This window comes from Scylla paramamosain, chromosome 42 (genome assembly GCF_035594125.1).
Source record: "Scylla paramamosain isolate STU-SP2022 chromosome 42, ASM3559412v1, whole genome shotgun sequence".
Lineage (NCBI taxonomy): Eukaryota > Metazoa > Arthropoda > Malacostraca > Decapoda > Portunidae > Scylla > Scylla paramamosain.
In genome coordinates, this window is record NC_087192.1 from 8,673,494 (window position 1) to 8,688,904 (window position 15,411).

General features: G+C 45.8%; 1 protein-coding gene and 1 long non-coding RNA gene across 2 annotated transcripts; both read left to right on the top strand.

The window, feature by feature from the left end:
• Nucleotides 1-1,950: 1,950 nt before the first annotated feature.
• On the top strand, nucleotides 1,951-6,523 carry LOC135093157 (uncharacterized). Its single transcript, XR_010263236.1, has 3 exons — nucleotides 1,951-2,827; nucleotides 4,206-4,275; nucleotides 6,293-6,523. It is a non-coding gene; the product is annotated as an uncharacterized LOC135093157 (long non-coding RNA).
• A 4,194-nt stretch (nucleotides 6,524-10,717) lies between these two features.
• Nucleotides 10,718-15,001, top strand: LOC135093156 (uncharacterized). The gene is made up of 2 exons (XM_063992075.1): nucleotides 10,718-12,276; nucleotides 14,378-15,001. The coding sequence occupies exon 1, from the start codon at nucleotides 10,865-10,867 to the stop codon at nucleotides 11,765-11,767; it is 903 nt and encodes a 300-aa protein (XP_063848145.1). The 5' UTR covers nucleotides 10,718-10,864; the 3' UTR covers nucleotides 11,768-12,276; nucleotides 14,378-15,001.
• The last annotated feature ends 410 nt before the right edge of the window (nucleotides 15,002-15,411 follow it).

Here is a 15,411-nt window from a genome sequence, read left to right on the forward strand (position 1 = left end):
TCGCTACCCTATCTACGAGCACAATAGCCTTGTTACATGGTGGTCAAGTCAAGTACATTAATTCTGTACCACCACTTCCCGCTCCCTCATCCCTCTTCTCCCTAATATGCAAACACACACGACATACTATTTTTCCATAGTTTTCCATCGAGAGAAACGAGTATAGTTCTGAGTTTAAGCAAAGTTTGTTATCAGGACGTTAGCTGTACCATGGACATGCATTACGCTCTGGTGGTGTGCTAGGAAGAGACGGCAGGATGTGTGCCAGGACTGTAGTGAGGAGCGCCGCTCGCACTGACAGGTCGTGGCGTGATATGAAGTGAAAATCAGTTTGGAGTCAGTCCAACTATGAATGGTTTTCCGATCCAGAGACGGTGGTGAATATTTTCTGCAAGGGAACACATTTAAGATCGACATATGCCTGGATCCCGCGATGAAGTCACTTGACGTCACCGCAGCAGCATTCAATTACTCTCACGTAATTGGACCAAATCGTTGACCTCCTCCCCATCCCATCAGTCTTCCTCTCCCAGTTCCATCAACCAATCCCTCCACCACCACCCCAAATGCGATGTGGAATCGTTCAAGTAAGAAATTGGCAAATTTAGATAAGTTTTCTGTACCGCAAACTCGTTCCTCCTCCTTGGCGACCATCACTGGGCGAGGGAGTGCCGCTGGGGTCGTGTCGGCGGGATCGGCACACTATAGAGACAGTGCTCCTCCCGTTATAGTGCATCAGGGTGACACCAGTATAGGAACTGCTCTCTCTCTCTCTCTCTCTCTCTCTCTCTCTCTCTCTCTCTCTCTCTCTCTCTCTCTCTCTCTCTCTCTCTCTCTCTCTCTCTCTCTACACACACACACACACACACGGTTTCGGGTTAGTTTTAAGCATAAAAGTTAATAAATAGCATAATGATATATTTTACACAACATTCAACCCTTCTTTCTCTCCCGGCACGTTATGCTCCCTCCCCCTTCCTCCCCTCTCCTTTTTGAGGGTACATTGTGACCACATTTTTTGTTAAGAAACGAGTACTTCAGCATTAGCTCGCATAACTGTACAAAATTCATCATGGTAAAATCATGGTGGTATAATGTTCGGGTTGAAATTTCACAACTTGAACGAGATACTAACAGAAGTGACAAAAATTGACAGAAGTGTATCAAAGAGGAGACAAGGGGATTTGACGCAGGGTAAGTCGCAAGTTTCACACAAAGATACCACCGCCATACACCTCAGTTGCCTCTCTGCAGCTGTCGAGTGGAGATAGTACACCACAGCTCACACCCCTACTCATAACTGTAAGGCATGTTGCAGCCATATATGTGTAGAATGTGGATATTTGTTTTGTAAGTTTTCTGGTGGGTCAGGGTAGTCAGGAGATAACGAGGGAAGCAGGTGAAGGAATTCTACCCAAGACGTCCCCAGACCATGACGCAGCTAGCCTGTGAACACATCACCCTCTGTTTTCACTAGATTGATGTTATGAAACAATCTCTGATGAATTTAATTTGGTTCATTTTCGCACTTTTGACAGTGGTAAGGTAACCCATGTTTTGTCCCATGCGTTTGACACCTGGGAGATCATGTTTCTTCCACCCCCCACACTGATAAGGATTTCCTGCCTGAAAATTTAACTTTTATAAATGAAGACAGGTAGTGGCAATGCCACAACAAACTATAGTGACGTTGTTCAGTAGGTGACTGTACTTCGCCGCCTGGTTATAGAGTTTATTGTAAAAAGTAAAGCAGATTTTTTAGATAACTTTTTGAGGTAACCGGATTACACGAGCGAACTACGAGTATTTTTTTCCCTCCAGAAATATATATATATATATATATATATATATATATATATATATATATATATATATATATATATATATATATATATATATATATATATATATATATATATATATATATATATATATATAAGCGTGGTTTTAACGAGATTTTCTGCTTGCTTTTGTTTCGTTAAGATGATAATTATGATTTTTATGGTAGATAGGTGATGAAAAGATGACAGTATACAGTAAGAGGTGACAGAGCTAGTGAAAAAGAGCGAATGACGGTAAGTACAAATTATATTAATAGAAGCAACAAGTACACCAGAATAACCTCACTACCTGTCAACCTTCTCGAGGTAACAAGGCAGATTTGGATAGGACGAACGAATGGACGGATAGATGGCAAATACAGTTTAATGTTATCAAATGTAAGGTACTTAGCGTGTGTAGGAAAAAAAAAAAAAACAATGTGCGCAATAAAGAACGAAACTTGTAAATTCAGAGAAGAATAAAGATTTTAGTTATAGTTAGCTACGATCCCCGCCTAAGAAAACAATGCAGAGACTAAAAATAAAACTGGTTATTAGAATTAATCTTTTAAAGGTATATACAACAACAATTTCAACTTTAATTTATTACTTTGCATATTTAAAGACACCAAATTAATGACATGGAAGCTAATACACAAGAAGATTGTGGGGAAGGGATCGGAGCTGAAACGCTTTAATTGCTGGTTGTCTCACCACTTTTATTTCAAATGCCACAGAGGTGACTACCCGAGTTCTCCATTGCGTTTCTCTGTTAATAAAATAGAAATCGTGTTAATCTGTCAATAGAACCATAAAAACATCCTTAAAAACCTATCCAACTTCATTTAGAGTCATCAGTTTTCGAGGTGCGGCTAAGTGTTTCAGAATACAGTTCGTTGTCTAGTCTTCCAGCCTCTCGTCTCCGCGCAGTCCGTTTCACCACTAGCAGTGACAGAGAGGTCGAGGTGCAGAGGTCTCGTGGCGAGACGCTGAAGGAGGCGGTGAAGGTAAGAGTTTGGTAATGATAATGTTAAATTATTACTCAGTGGGTGTAATTAATGCTTAACCCGTGAGATTCTGAATGATTAGGTTGAATACGTGAGGATTATGTTGGATAGGTGTGATTGGGGTAGGTTTACCCAGGTGTGGTGATGAGATTAGCCACGTTAGTTAATGCGATTAGGTAAGGTGAGCTGAATACGTGAGGATTATGCTGGGTAGGTGTGACTGGGGTAGGTTTACCCAGGTGTGGTGATGAGATTAGCCACGTTAGTTAATGCGATTAGGTAAGGTGAGCTGATAGGATTCACCAGGCCGTGATTAGGTTGACCTGGTGAGGTTGGGTAGGAGTGGACAGATGATTATAGCACTACCCAGGTGAAGTAGTTAAGCTATCACGTGAGAGATAAATATGCTGATCAGATTGAAGTTATTTGTATGTCCAGGAGAAAACAAGTTTAGCAATTGGACGAGTGATTAAGCGGCAAGTGATTAGACAGCAGGCAACGTAATTAAGCTTGTTAGGTAAGAGAAGTATGCTCACCAGATGGGAAATTACTTGTTTGTCCAGGTGATTTGACGTGTGACTAAGCTTACCGAGGTGAGAATTAAGGAAGTGAAGTTGAGATTATTTCTATACGAATACGTACGAGCGCGTAAAACCATGTTAGATTGGTATGTCGGTAGCCGCTATTTTGTGTTCCTTCTACTAGTTAAATGGCAGTTGGCTTTTTAAGTAGGATTGGTCATTACTTTCCTTTATTCATTATCATTTTTTTTTTATGTATGTTTATATTTGTTGTAGATATATACACTCACACACACACACACATATACACACACAGCAGTTAACAAGAGGAAGAGTCCCTTCAAGCATCCCTTAGAGAGAGAGAGAGAGAGAGAGAGAGAGAGAGAGAGAGAGAGAGAGAGCAATAAGTGACGAATTCTTGGATGATAACTGAAGAGAGTAACAAACAAATAAGTAAATAAATAAAAGTGTACATATAACAAACACGCACACACACTTCCCACTGTTCCCCTCATTCATTCATTCATTCATTCATTCGTTCACTCATTGACATCCACATACTCATTCTTTCACTCAATCACTGTCACGCATTCTTTCCCACGGGCACTCACTCGCCCACTCACAAGATGGGTGATGCATTCATTAACCTTCACTTCACAATGTATGCCACGTCTCTTAAATAAAATAATCACTGTTTCATGAGGTACTTTGGAATCGGGAAGATGAAGAGAGGAAAGAAAATTATAATAACTTTTGTGATGTTCAGCAAGTGTTGTGGCGCTTTTAGAATCAGCATCAAGTGGCTCGTACTGATATAATTGCACTTTTCTCTCTATTTCAACCGTCGCCACGTGTAGGGAGGCACCAGGGAACTCTCGGTGTGTACTGACGGAGGCGCGTGTGGTGCAGCGCTGGTGACTTCCCGAGGTTAGCGGTATGGCCTGCTGTTATTAATTTTGTCCCAGCTAGTGGTGATCCATCTTCTCATATGCCCGCCCCCATTTTCTCTCTTCTTTCTCTCTCTCTCTCTCTCTCTCTCTCTCTCTCTCTCTCTCTCTCTCTCTCTCTCTCTCTCTCTCTCTCTCTTATGCTGTTGTTTGCTCCCAGCCTGTCCATGCACTCATTTCTTCAATATGCTGTGAAACTGTTATGCGCAGGAAGTCTTAGGAAACCTAGAAATAAATAAAAAAAAAAAAAAGTCATGGTAATAATAATGAATAATAATGATAAATAAACCCTGGATCAACATTCATATTTAAATCCTCCTTAATACCTCGCCCATCATTCTCAGCCTAAGGCTTACCTTTTCTCCACAAATTATATCGACATTCATCGATAACGTTCTGGGGTGCCTTGCGAAACAGACAAACAGACCGACTGACGGACAGACAGACAGACATGTGGGAGTGAATGTATAAACAGTCGACTCGCATTTCCCGGTGTTCGGACTTCCCGCACACGCCCTCTCACCCAGCCGAGCCGCTCCTGCCCACCCCACCACCCCAGTTCCCATTTCAACAAGCCGTGACCGACCTGTTTCACCTACAAGGCAATGTGTACATCGCATACGCCGACAGGCTGACAGTGACAGGCTGGCTAGAAGTGGAACACCTGTCTGGGGAAGCCACCAGCTCCCGCCTCATCACGTTGTTCCGGCGGTGGTTCACACGCTTCGGCATCCCTGAAGAGCTCTCATGTGACGGGGGCACCAACCTCACCAGCCACGAATCGAGGAGGTTCTTCGAGGACTGGCGCGTCACCCTACAAATCTCATCATCCCACTACGCCCAATCTAATGGGCGTGCAGAAGCAGCTGTCAAGTTGGCCAAGAGGCTGTTGAGAGGCAACACAACTCGTGGGGGCTCCTTAGACACCGACAGCACTGCCAGAGCGATCCTCCAGTACCTGAACACACCCCTGCACGGCCTCGACGCATCCCCAGCACAGCTGCTGACAGGCAGACAGCTGCGAGACGCCATACCCGTAGAGAGCTCCCGCTACCTCATCAACGAGCAGTGGGGCAGGACACCGGGAACGTGCCATGATCCAAACATCAGTCAACTCATCAATACGGCACGACCAGCAGGCCCTTGAGGCCCGGGCAGTGAGCACGCATCCAAAACCCATCTAGCGGGCGGTGGGATCGGGTGGGAACCGTGCTCGAGCTGTCCGCACCCCGTCAGTATCTTCTACGACTAGACGGCAGTGGGAGAGCGTCCATACGGAATAGACGTCATCTTCGTGCGCTTATTGGTGAACCACAGCTGTCGGATGACTCGACTGAATCCCCTACACCTGGGCGTGTCACCACACCACGGCCCCGTGGCACCCAGCGAGCACCAAGGCACCTTGATGATTATTTCTTGAACTCTCCTGTGTAGGTTAACTCACTGTGTCACTCTAGGATATGTATTAGGTTTACTTTTCCTTTGCTTTCCACAGCGCATATTATATTTTAAGTTACATCATTACACCATCCTGGGTAATTGGGGGGAGAGTGTAGGAGTTTGTATTTACCCAAGCGCGGTACGATATGTTGGTGTATATATATATATATATATATATATATATATATATATATATATATATATATATATATATATATATATATATATATATATATATATATATATATATATATATGAACGAACGAACGAATTGGGGATAGGAAAGTTGGATGAAAGAAGAATTTGAGAGAGAGAAGTGTGTTAAAGTTGGAAGTACAGTTTGAGATGATAGATGACGGGCAGTCCGTCTTGCTACTTAGTTAATTTTCTCCTATTGGCGCCGCCGGGCGTGACTCAGCCAGAGTCTCCGTCTCAGGTAGACCCCTCACAGTGCCTCTATACCAGTATGGTTATGGAAGTGCTTCCATCTGACACTGTGACTCAGGGTGCAGCCGCTAACTCTCGACCTCTCTCCGCTGCCGGGTGTTTGCAAACAGAGCCGGTGACCACCACCCCTTACCGGGATGGGGGTTGTTCTACGGTGAGCCTCCTGCTCTTCCTAACCGCACGAGTCAACATCCCCACCCCGACAACTCAGGGCGCGGAGCAGAGGTAGAGGAGTACAGGGAAGAGACTTTTAATCATCGATTGGCCTTGATTTGTGTCATGGAAGTGATTTTGTATGTTTCTAGTGTGAATTATATAGTTTTTATGTTTTTGTTTTATGTTTTATGTATATGCTGTGTATATTGGGAGTGGATTGATTTTATTAAGATATGTGATTGGCCTTTTAAACCAGTTGTGGTCTCTTGTTTGCTCGTGGTCTGTAGTTGCGTTTTTGTAGTGTGTGTCATCTAGTATTTCTTCTAGTTTGTGTTTGATTTGGTTGCCTCGTTTATGTAGTGTGAAGTTGATAGGTAATAAGTTTGCTTGTGAGTGTAATTCCTCTGTTGTTTTTGTATATGGGTATTTTTCATTGTATGTGAATCTTAGGGCCTTGTTTTGGATTCTTTGTAGGGATAGCATTTGTGAGTTTGATATTGCATTGAGTGTGTATGTGGGGTAAGTTAGGATGGGGAGGACACATGCTTTTATCAAGTGTAGTTTTATGTTGCTGTCTAGTTTGTCAAAGCGTTTAGTTATTTTAAGTGCAAGAGTAGCTTTTTTGGAGATGTTTGAGATGTGTTTTGTATAGCCTTGTGTTCCTATTTTCAGTCCTAGTATGGAGGCTTTGTTTGCATATGGAATATTTTCTCCATCTATGGTGACAGGTGTTGTCTTTTTTATGGCAATGGGGAGGAGAGTGAATTTTGATGTATTAGTTTTTATCTTCCATTTGTTTTCGTAATTGCTTATGTGTTTTATTTCTCTTTCAATCTTTCTTGCTAACATGTGTCTTGATTTACCTGGTTGGATGATTATTTGTGTTATATCATCCGCATACTGTATGTTGATTCCGTTTGTTAGTGGAGGGGGAATGTCATATGTATATATTGTATAAAGTGTGGGGGAGAGGCTGCTTCCTTGAGGGACACCACTATGGAGCTGGAATCTCGGGCCATCGTAATTTTTGAGAGAGATGGAGGCAGTTCTGTTGTCGAGGAAACTATTGAGGAGTTTTGCAAGTATAGTAGGTGTTTGTATTTGTAGTATTTTGTATTTTAAGCCGTTTAACCATACTTTATCAAACGCTTTTGAAACGTCTCTAAGGACTACACAGCATTGTTTTTTGTCTGCTATTGCTTTTGATATTGTTTGTTATTGTTGCAAGGGCTGTATCTGTAGATCTGTTTTTGCGAAAGCCGTGCTGTGTTGATGGAAGAATATTGTTGGATTCTAGAAAAGTACGGAGTCTAGTGTTTATTATTTTTTCATATATTTTGTTTGGTACCTCTAGTAACGATATGGGGCGAAAGTTGTTAGGGTCAGTGGTTGGTTTGTCTGGGTTAGGAATTAATTTTATTTGTGCGTGTTTGAAGGTTTTTGGGAAGTATCCCATGGAGAGAGAGACGTTAAGTAGCTTTGTGTATATATCTAGTACTTCGTTAGGGAGATTTGCTAATATAGTTTTGTTTATTTTAGTGTGTCCTGGGGTGTTGTTTTTTAGCTGTTTTATTGTATTTTTAATGTCTTGTAGTGTGATGGGAGATATGTATTCATTATTTATATTAAGATTGGCTGGGTCTGCATGTTGGTAAGGAAGTGTAAGTATTCTATTGTTGTTTATATATTCGTTTACTGTTTGGTCGTTCTCTTGATCAAAAGTCAAGTTCTCTTCTGGACTTATTTTAAAAACATTGCTCCATATTTCTCTAAAAATAGTTTCTTTTTGGTTTTCTTCGTAGATTTTGGTGTTTTCATGTATTAAGTATGGTGTTTGTCTTGTTTTGTTGCCTTTTAGCTGCTTTATATTTTGCCAGAATTTCTGTGGGTTTTTATGTAGATGATTTAGTTTCTTTATTTTATTTTCCCAGTTTTTGTTACTTTGTTGCTTGCATTCTGTTACTATTGCTTGCCTAATAGTTTTGTATGTGATGTATTTAGTGTAGGTCCAGCCTGCTATCATGCTGTTTTCTATAAGTTGCTGAGCCCACCACTGTAACTCTTTAGTTTTAGGGGTAACTAATGATTTTTGTACTGTTTTATGTTTTGTAATTGGTATGTGTTCTTCCATGGTTGATGTTATTGCTGTTGTCCATTCTTTTAATGAGTTTTCAAGTGTTTGTTGGTCCATATAAGGGTCTACATTGATATTTCTTGTTTTGTGTTGTGTTGTGATCTTGAATTCTTCCCAGTTTGTCTTTTTGAGTGAATATGTGGATGACGTTTCTATCTTTACCGGCTTTGCAGTGATTTTTATTATAATGGGTAAGTGATCAGATGAGGTTGTAGGTCCAGTTTGTATGTCTATGTTATGGTATGTTTTGTTGTTAGTTAGTATTGTAACGCCCGGGTATTATTGTTGTTTAGTCTAAGTTGCCTTTATTTCTTTCTGTGGGATTGAGTGTGTGCGTGTGTGTGTGTCAGCTGTGCCTGGTGTCTGGCAGTGGTGCATGGATGGCGGGAGAGAAGTCGCGGGACTGCAGTGACTGGGCAGTGTGTTGTTGGCCCCGCTCTGGATAACTTGTCTTTGCGTGTCCTCCGTGCCGAGTGCCTGTTGCGTGAGCCTGAAGAGTTTGACTGTCCCTGCCTGTGTCTGTAACTGCCTGTAACTAACGGAACTAGTAAAGGAAGAAAGTGTTGCCCACTGTTTGTCTACCCGCTCTGTCTGGCTGTGCGTGAATCACGTGGGACGTGGTACCCTTAGCATCTCTTGTCTAGCCTGCTGGTGTTCCCGAGTGCTGTCCTGACTGTCGGGGAATTGTGGGCGTCTACGGGAGTGCTGAGGTTTGTGCTTTCGTAACAATGGCGTCAGGAGTGGGATGCTAAGTGTGTGCTCGTACAGACCTACGTGACTCGAGTGGAGAAACCATGGCAGACAAGGTGGTAGACAAAATGGCGGGCGAGAGTGGTGCTGCTGACCAGTGTGAGGGACTGAGTGGGTCTAGTCACGACTCTAGTGATGCTGGTGACGAGAAGCCCACCCAGATGGACCTCCTCATGTCCCAACTGGCGAGTATGGCTCAGAAGCAGGAGGAAAGGCACGAGCAAACCGTGGCAACACAAGCTGCCCAAACTGAACGACTGATGGAAGCCCTGCAAAGCAGCCTAGGTTCTCTGAGGGCTGAAACGCAGGCGTATACTGATCGCTCGTGTGAGGCAGTGAAACAGGAGGTAAAAAGTGAACTCCAAGCCTTGCGGGAAGAGGTGGCAGACCTGCGTGAGGGCGCGAGTGTTTGGCGGTAGGGCGCGTGGCCGCCACGTGGCGTCTTGGCGGGAGGTGTACAGCTGCCCGCAACCCCCGCCTGGCCTCCCGTGACTAGCCCAGGACCTGAAGGGAGTGTGGCCTCAGCCCCACCTGCTGTTGGGGGCCTTGGATGGGGCCCTGTGGGGGAAGCAGGTCCTTGGGAAGCACCCGAGATGGCCGTTGGGGGCTGGCCGCCCACCCGGGACAGGAGGGGAGGGCTTAGCCTGCCCCCTACACCGCCGGGCTCACCTCCCCGTGCCGCCTCCCCGCCCCCGAGCCCTAAGGCAGCCCGCTCGTCACCTCGTCACGTGAGACGCAAGCCAGCGGAGTACGATGGTAAGGTCAGCTGGGAGTCTTACGTCGCCCAGTTCGATATGCTGGCCTTGGCCCAGGGCTGGGGGTAGGCAGAGAAGGCCCTGCAACTAGCGACAGCCCTGCGAGGCCCGGCGTTGGAAGTGCTGGGTCATCTCCCTGCCAGCCAGCGCACCTCATACGCAGCAGTGTCCGAAACTTTGCGGCGACGTTTCGGACACCGTCATCAGGCGGAGGTATACCGCGCCCAGCTTAAGAAGAGGACGCGAGAGAAGGACGAAACCCTTTCCCAGCTGGCGCAGGACGTAGAAGGGCTGGTGAGGAGGGCGTATCCAAGCGCGGCCGAGGACATGGTCGTTGTTCTGGCGCGCGACGCGTTCGTAGACGCCCTCCAGGACCACCAGCTCCAAATCTATGTGAAGCAGGCACACCCAGCTGACGTGCAGGTGGCGTTGGCACGGGCTATGGAGTTTGAGGCCTTCCTACAGACGACGACCAGCCTCTCTTCTCTTGCCCAGCCTCGCGGTGAGGTACGGGGCCGGAAGGCGAAGGTGGAGCACAAGGCGGCGTCACGGGAGGCGAGCCCGTCCGAGTTCGCCGGCCGCTGTTGGGGCTGCAGTGAGAGAGGCCATAGACGCAGCCAATGTCCGAGGGGACGAAGGACGCGCTCCCTCGATCGGCCTAACTCCAAAGCCTTCCAGACGTGCTGCGCCGCATGCGGCAAATCGGGCCACCGCTCCAGCGCCTCCCCCAAGCCCAAGGAGGTTGCTGAGGCGGGAAACAGCAGCGGGCTGGAGGAGGGGGCGACCTCACAGCCTGCCAAGGTGCCAATGCCCCGTGCTGTGTAAAGTGCCACCTCACCGTCAGCGCAGTGCAGGTACGAGGTGCGGTTGATGGAAGGCCTTGCTGCATGACCATTGACAGCGGGGCTGAGCGCACCATCGTGCAGCGGAGGCTGGTAAGTGCTGAGTGGCTCCCGTGCACCGTGGACAGGCTGTGTGGAGTAACGGGGGACTGCATGCCGTTGCAAGGCCCAGTAGACGTTCGAATAAGTGTCGGCAGCGCGGAGGTGAACCTGCCCGTGTATGTTGCCGAGCTGGAGGAAGAGTGTCTGCTGGGTTACGACTACCTGAAGAAGACCAGGGCCTGCGTAGACTTTGGACGGAAGGTGATAAAGGTATGTGGATACGATGTGCCTTTCCTTCCGGAGGTCGGCCGGTCGGAGGTAGTGACGACACGGCGGATGCAGTTGGCCCCGCGCTCTGAGTGTCGAGTACAGTGTCGACTCGCACGGCCGATGCAGAGCACGGAGGGCCTAGTGGAACCAGCCAGCGACTGTCGACTGGCTGACGGAGTGGCAGTCGGAAGGAGCCTCGTGCAAGCGGGGGAGAAGGTAGTCACTGTCTTACTGGCTAACTTCTCCGACGAGGCTCGCAACATACCCGCCGGAACAGCGGTGGGCGAGTGCGTGGAGGTGCAGCGTGCCGAGGCACCGCCGCAGGGTGAGCGGGCGGCCGAGGGAGCCCCGCTGCCGAGCTTCCTGGAGGATCTAGCGACCCGGAGCGCTGTCAATCTGACGGAGGCGCAGACGGAGCTCGTGTGTGACACCCTGGGCCGGTACGCCGATGTGTTCAGCCAGAGCGTCTCGGACTTGGGTCGCACGTCACTGGTGAAACACACGATCAACACTGGCACCCACGCACCGGTCAAGAGCCCACCCCGACGCATCGCACCAGCAAGGCGCGAAGAAATGCAGCGTGCAGTGAACGACCTGGCCACGCAAGGGGTAATCGAGCGATTTTGTGTTGATTGACTCTGAGGGAGAGATATAAGGAGAGGCAAGGTCGGGTCGATCTTTTTGTAAAGGAGGGGGTGATGTAACGCCCGGGTATTATTGTTGTTTAGTCTAAGTTGCCTTTATTTCTTTCTGTGGGATTGAGTGTGTGCGTGTGTGTGTGTCAGCTGTGCCTGGTGTCTGGCAGTGGTGCATGGATGGCGGGAGAGAAGTCGCGGGACTGCAGTGACTGGGCAGTGTGTTGTTGGCCCCGCTCTGGATAACTTGTCTTTGCGTGTCCTCCGTGCCGAGTGCCTGTTGCGTGAGCCTGAAGAGTTTGACTGTCCCTGCCTGTGTCTGTAACTGCCTGTAACTAACGGAACTAGTAAAGGAAGAAAGTGTTGCCCACTGTTTGTCTACCCGCTCTGTCTGGCTGTGCGTGAATCACGTGGGACGTGGTACCCTTAGCATCTCTTGTCTAGCCTGCTGGTGTTCCCGAGTGCTGTCCTGACTGTCGGGGAATTGTGGGCGTCTACGGGAGTGCTGAGGTTTGTGCTTTCGTAACAGTATTATGTCTGGTGTTGATCTGGAGTTGTGAGATATAAACGTGGGGAAATCTGGTCCTATATGAGTGAGTTTGTTGATGTTTATGAGCATCATCAGGGCTTTTCCTACTGTGTTTTCCTTTTTATTATCTATTTGTGGATGGTGTGCATTTAAATCTCCTATTATGTAAGTAGGGTAGTTTTGTGAAGCAATTCTGTGAAAATCTGTGATAGGGAGGTAAGGTCTTCTTGGGGGTAAATATGTGGTTGCTATGTTGATGGGTCCTGTGTTTGTTTCTATTGTAATTTGTAAGATATCAGTATCGAAATCGTCTGTTACTTTGTGTTTGATATTTTGTTTTATTAAGATTGCCGATCCGTCATGCATTTCTTCACTGGAGTTGATGAGGTAGGTGGTGTAATTGTGTAGTTTTATGTTTTCTGTTGTTTTTAAGCCGTGGCTATTAATTAGGATAATGTGTGGATCAATTTGAGAGTAAGTTGCTATTAGTGTTTGTTTGTTGGTGTTCCAGTGAGCGACGTTGTGCTGTACTATGTTAATGTTTTCTAAAGTTTTGTGTATGTTGAATGTATATGATGGTGTGCCTATTGGCTATTTTTTCTTGCTACTTTATGTTTTGGTGGGGTCAACTCACTGGGCAAGCCATTTCGTATTTTATTATATTTTTGGTCATCTGTGACCCTGAAGCAGTTGTCAAGGTTTATTTCGTTGTTTATGAGGCTTTTCCATACCTCTTCCTCTGATATGTTTTTAGCTGTAAATCTCCATTTATATGTTCCTGCTTCTATTCCTTCTTCTATTTCCTTCAGGCTTAATTCTTTTCCCATTGGCCAGCCCCTGCTTTTCTTTGCAATTATTATCAATCCCAGATCTGTTCCTTTTATTTTTCCGAGTTCTGGCATTTGTTCTTCAGGATCTACGAATTCTTGTGTGTCTTCCATTGTAATGTTTGTGTCTGTGTTGTATATGTCTTTAGTCTGCGGGAGCGTGTTTGCTTGTGTGATGTTTGTGTTTTGGATGTGTGGGGACGTGCTTGCCTGTTTGGTGCTTGTGTTTTGTGTGTTTCCTTGCTGTTGTTGTGTTTGAGGTTGTGTGTTTGAGTTGTTGCTGTTGGTCATCATTGTGAGAATCTGCTTAGATGGCGGGTTTGGTGGAAGATTTATTTTTGGGAGGTTGTTAAGTGTTAGTGCTCTGTTGAACTCATCATTGTAAGTCCCTGGGTTTACAGCATTTATCATATGTGCGTGAAGCATACATGAGGTAATCTTGGCACATGTGTCCCTGTCGAATGGTTGCTGTGTGGGTGCGCTGTAGGTGTTAGCATTAACTGTCTGGCTGTATGTTTTGTTTGAGTTAGTTGGTGTTTGCTTTCTTTTTTGTTCTATGACTTCCTTCCTTTTCTTACACTTGAAGGCCAGAGTTCTGTGAGGTTCGTTGCAATTGATGCATTTTTTTGTGGTGTTGTGGCATGTTCTCCATGTGTGCCCTGTCTCGGCACATTCTGAACATATTTCGTATGTTTTTGGTTTATCACATTTGTTGGTAGGATGATTCTCAATAGCGTAACATCTCATGCAGGTGAGGATGGGAATAAATTCTTCTATTTTTATGTTATAGTGAGGAATGCTCATATTAAATGCTAGCAGCCCTGTTTCAGTTGCTTTTCTTGCTGAGGTGGAGCTGTTCAGAGTAATTTTTATCATCTTTGTTCTGGGGATTTTAAATACATTGTCAATTCCTTCGTTAAGGAAGTTGTTTTCGTTCAAGAGCTCAGCAGTAATGTCTTTTTCGGATTTTGAGTAGATGTGGTCGTCAGTGTTGAACAAGAGAATGGTTCTTTTTGCCTTGATTTCTGGTGGTAGAACAGGCGAAAATTCTTCCTCCTTCAAGAGACTGATGGTGTTTGGCGAGAAGATGTCTGTGTCTTCATCCGTTCTAGTAATGACGGCGAAGGAGTCTGTGGTTGGTATGATCCGTGTGGCATAGATCAGTTTCTCCGAGAGTAGCCTTAGTAGTTTTAGCTTGTTCTTTGCAGAGGGGTCTGGGTGTTTGATCTTTACTCTTGGCATTTTTCTTCTTCAGGAGTCTTATGCTGAGAGCATCGAGTGGTGGTGATGCACAGTAAAAGTAATAAAAGTAAAAACCTTCTAAGACCTACAAAGGGCCAAAGGCCGACACACAAACACAGCTAAAGATAGTTTATGGAAGAAGCCTGCCTATGCGCCCCAGTTTGACGGTCCAGCTGCTAACAACCGACGTAACCGTCCTGAGGCACAACCTATCCCTAACAAGAGTGTTTGCCCGACCAATCCAAAAGGCTTAAGGCAGCCCTCTGAGGGCCCCCCTTGTGCAAGCCGCAGGGTTCACCTTGACCTTCTGGACGGACGCTAAGGGCGAAAATGAAATACAGTACGAGAGAAAAAGATGCCTGGGCGGGACTCAATAAAGAATCCCCGGTACACAGGTCTTGGGAGACTTGCCAAGGTGGAAGTTTCCCTGGTGTGCAAAGCTGGCACGAGTATGGCTGGTAGACACGTAGACTGCGTTGGAAGATCAGTCACCTCCTGCACTGGGGGCTCGCTATCCAGCAAGGTTACTCAACCCTGGGGCCAGAGCAACCAAGCACGGGGCGAACCAGGCGAGTGCTTCGAGAGAACGTGGTCTACAATGTCTGCTGCTCGTCTCGAGTGTGTGTGTGTGGTCTAGAATCGTCTAGTCTGTCGGTCTCCTGTTGAGTCTTATATATATATATATATATATATATATATATATATATATATATATATATATATATATATATATATATATATATATATATATATATATATATATATATATATATATATATATATAGGCGCCATGGGAACTGCCCGGCAACTTTTTTCTCCCACTGTACTTCTATTTCTCCTCACTTTTTCTTCCCTGTGTACCAGTCTTGGTACACACACTGCCCCTTCTTGTAACACCCCTTTTTCTAAATAAAAACTTGAAAACTTAAAACTTGAACCAGGAGTGAGTCCAGACCTCGTTCTCTGTCACGGCGTGCCTTGTACTCCCTCGCTCCACAAATAAACGCAACCAAGATTCTGGTGTCTCTGCTACCCTTCACACCTCAA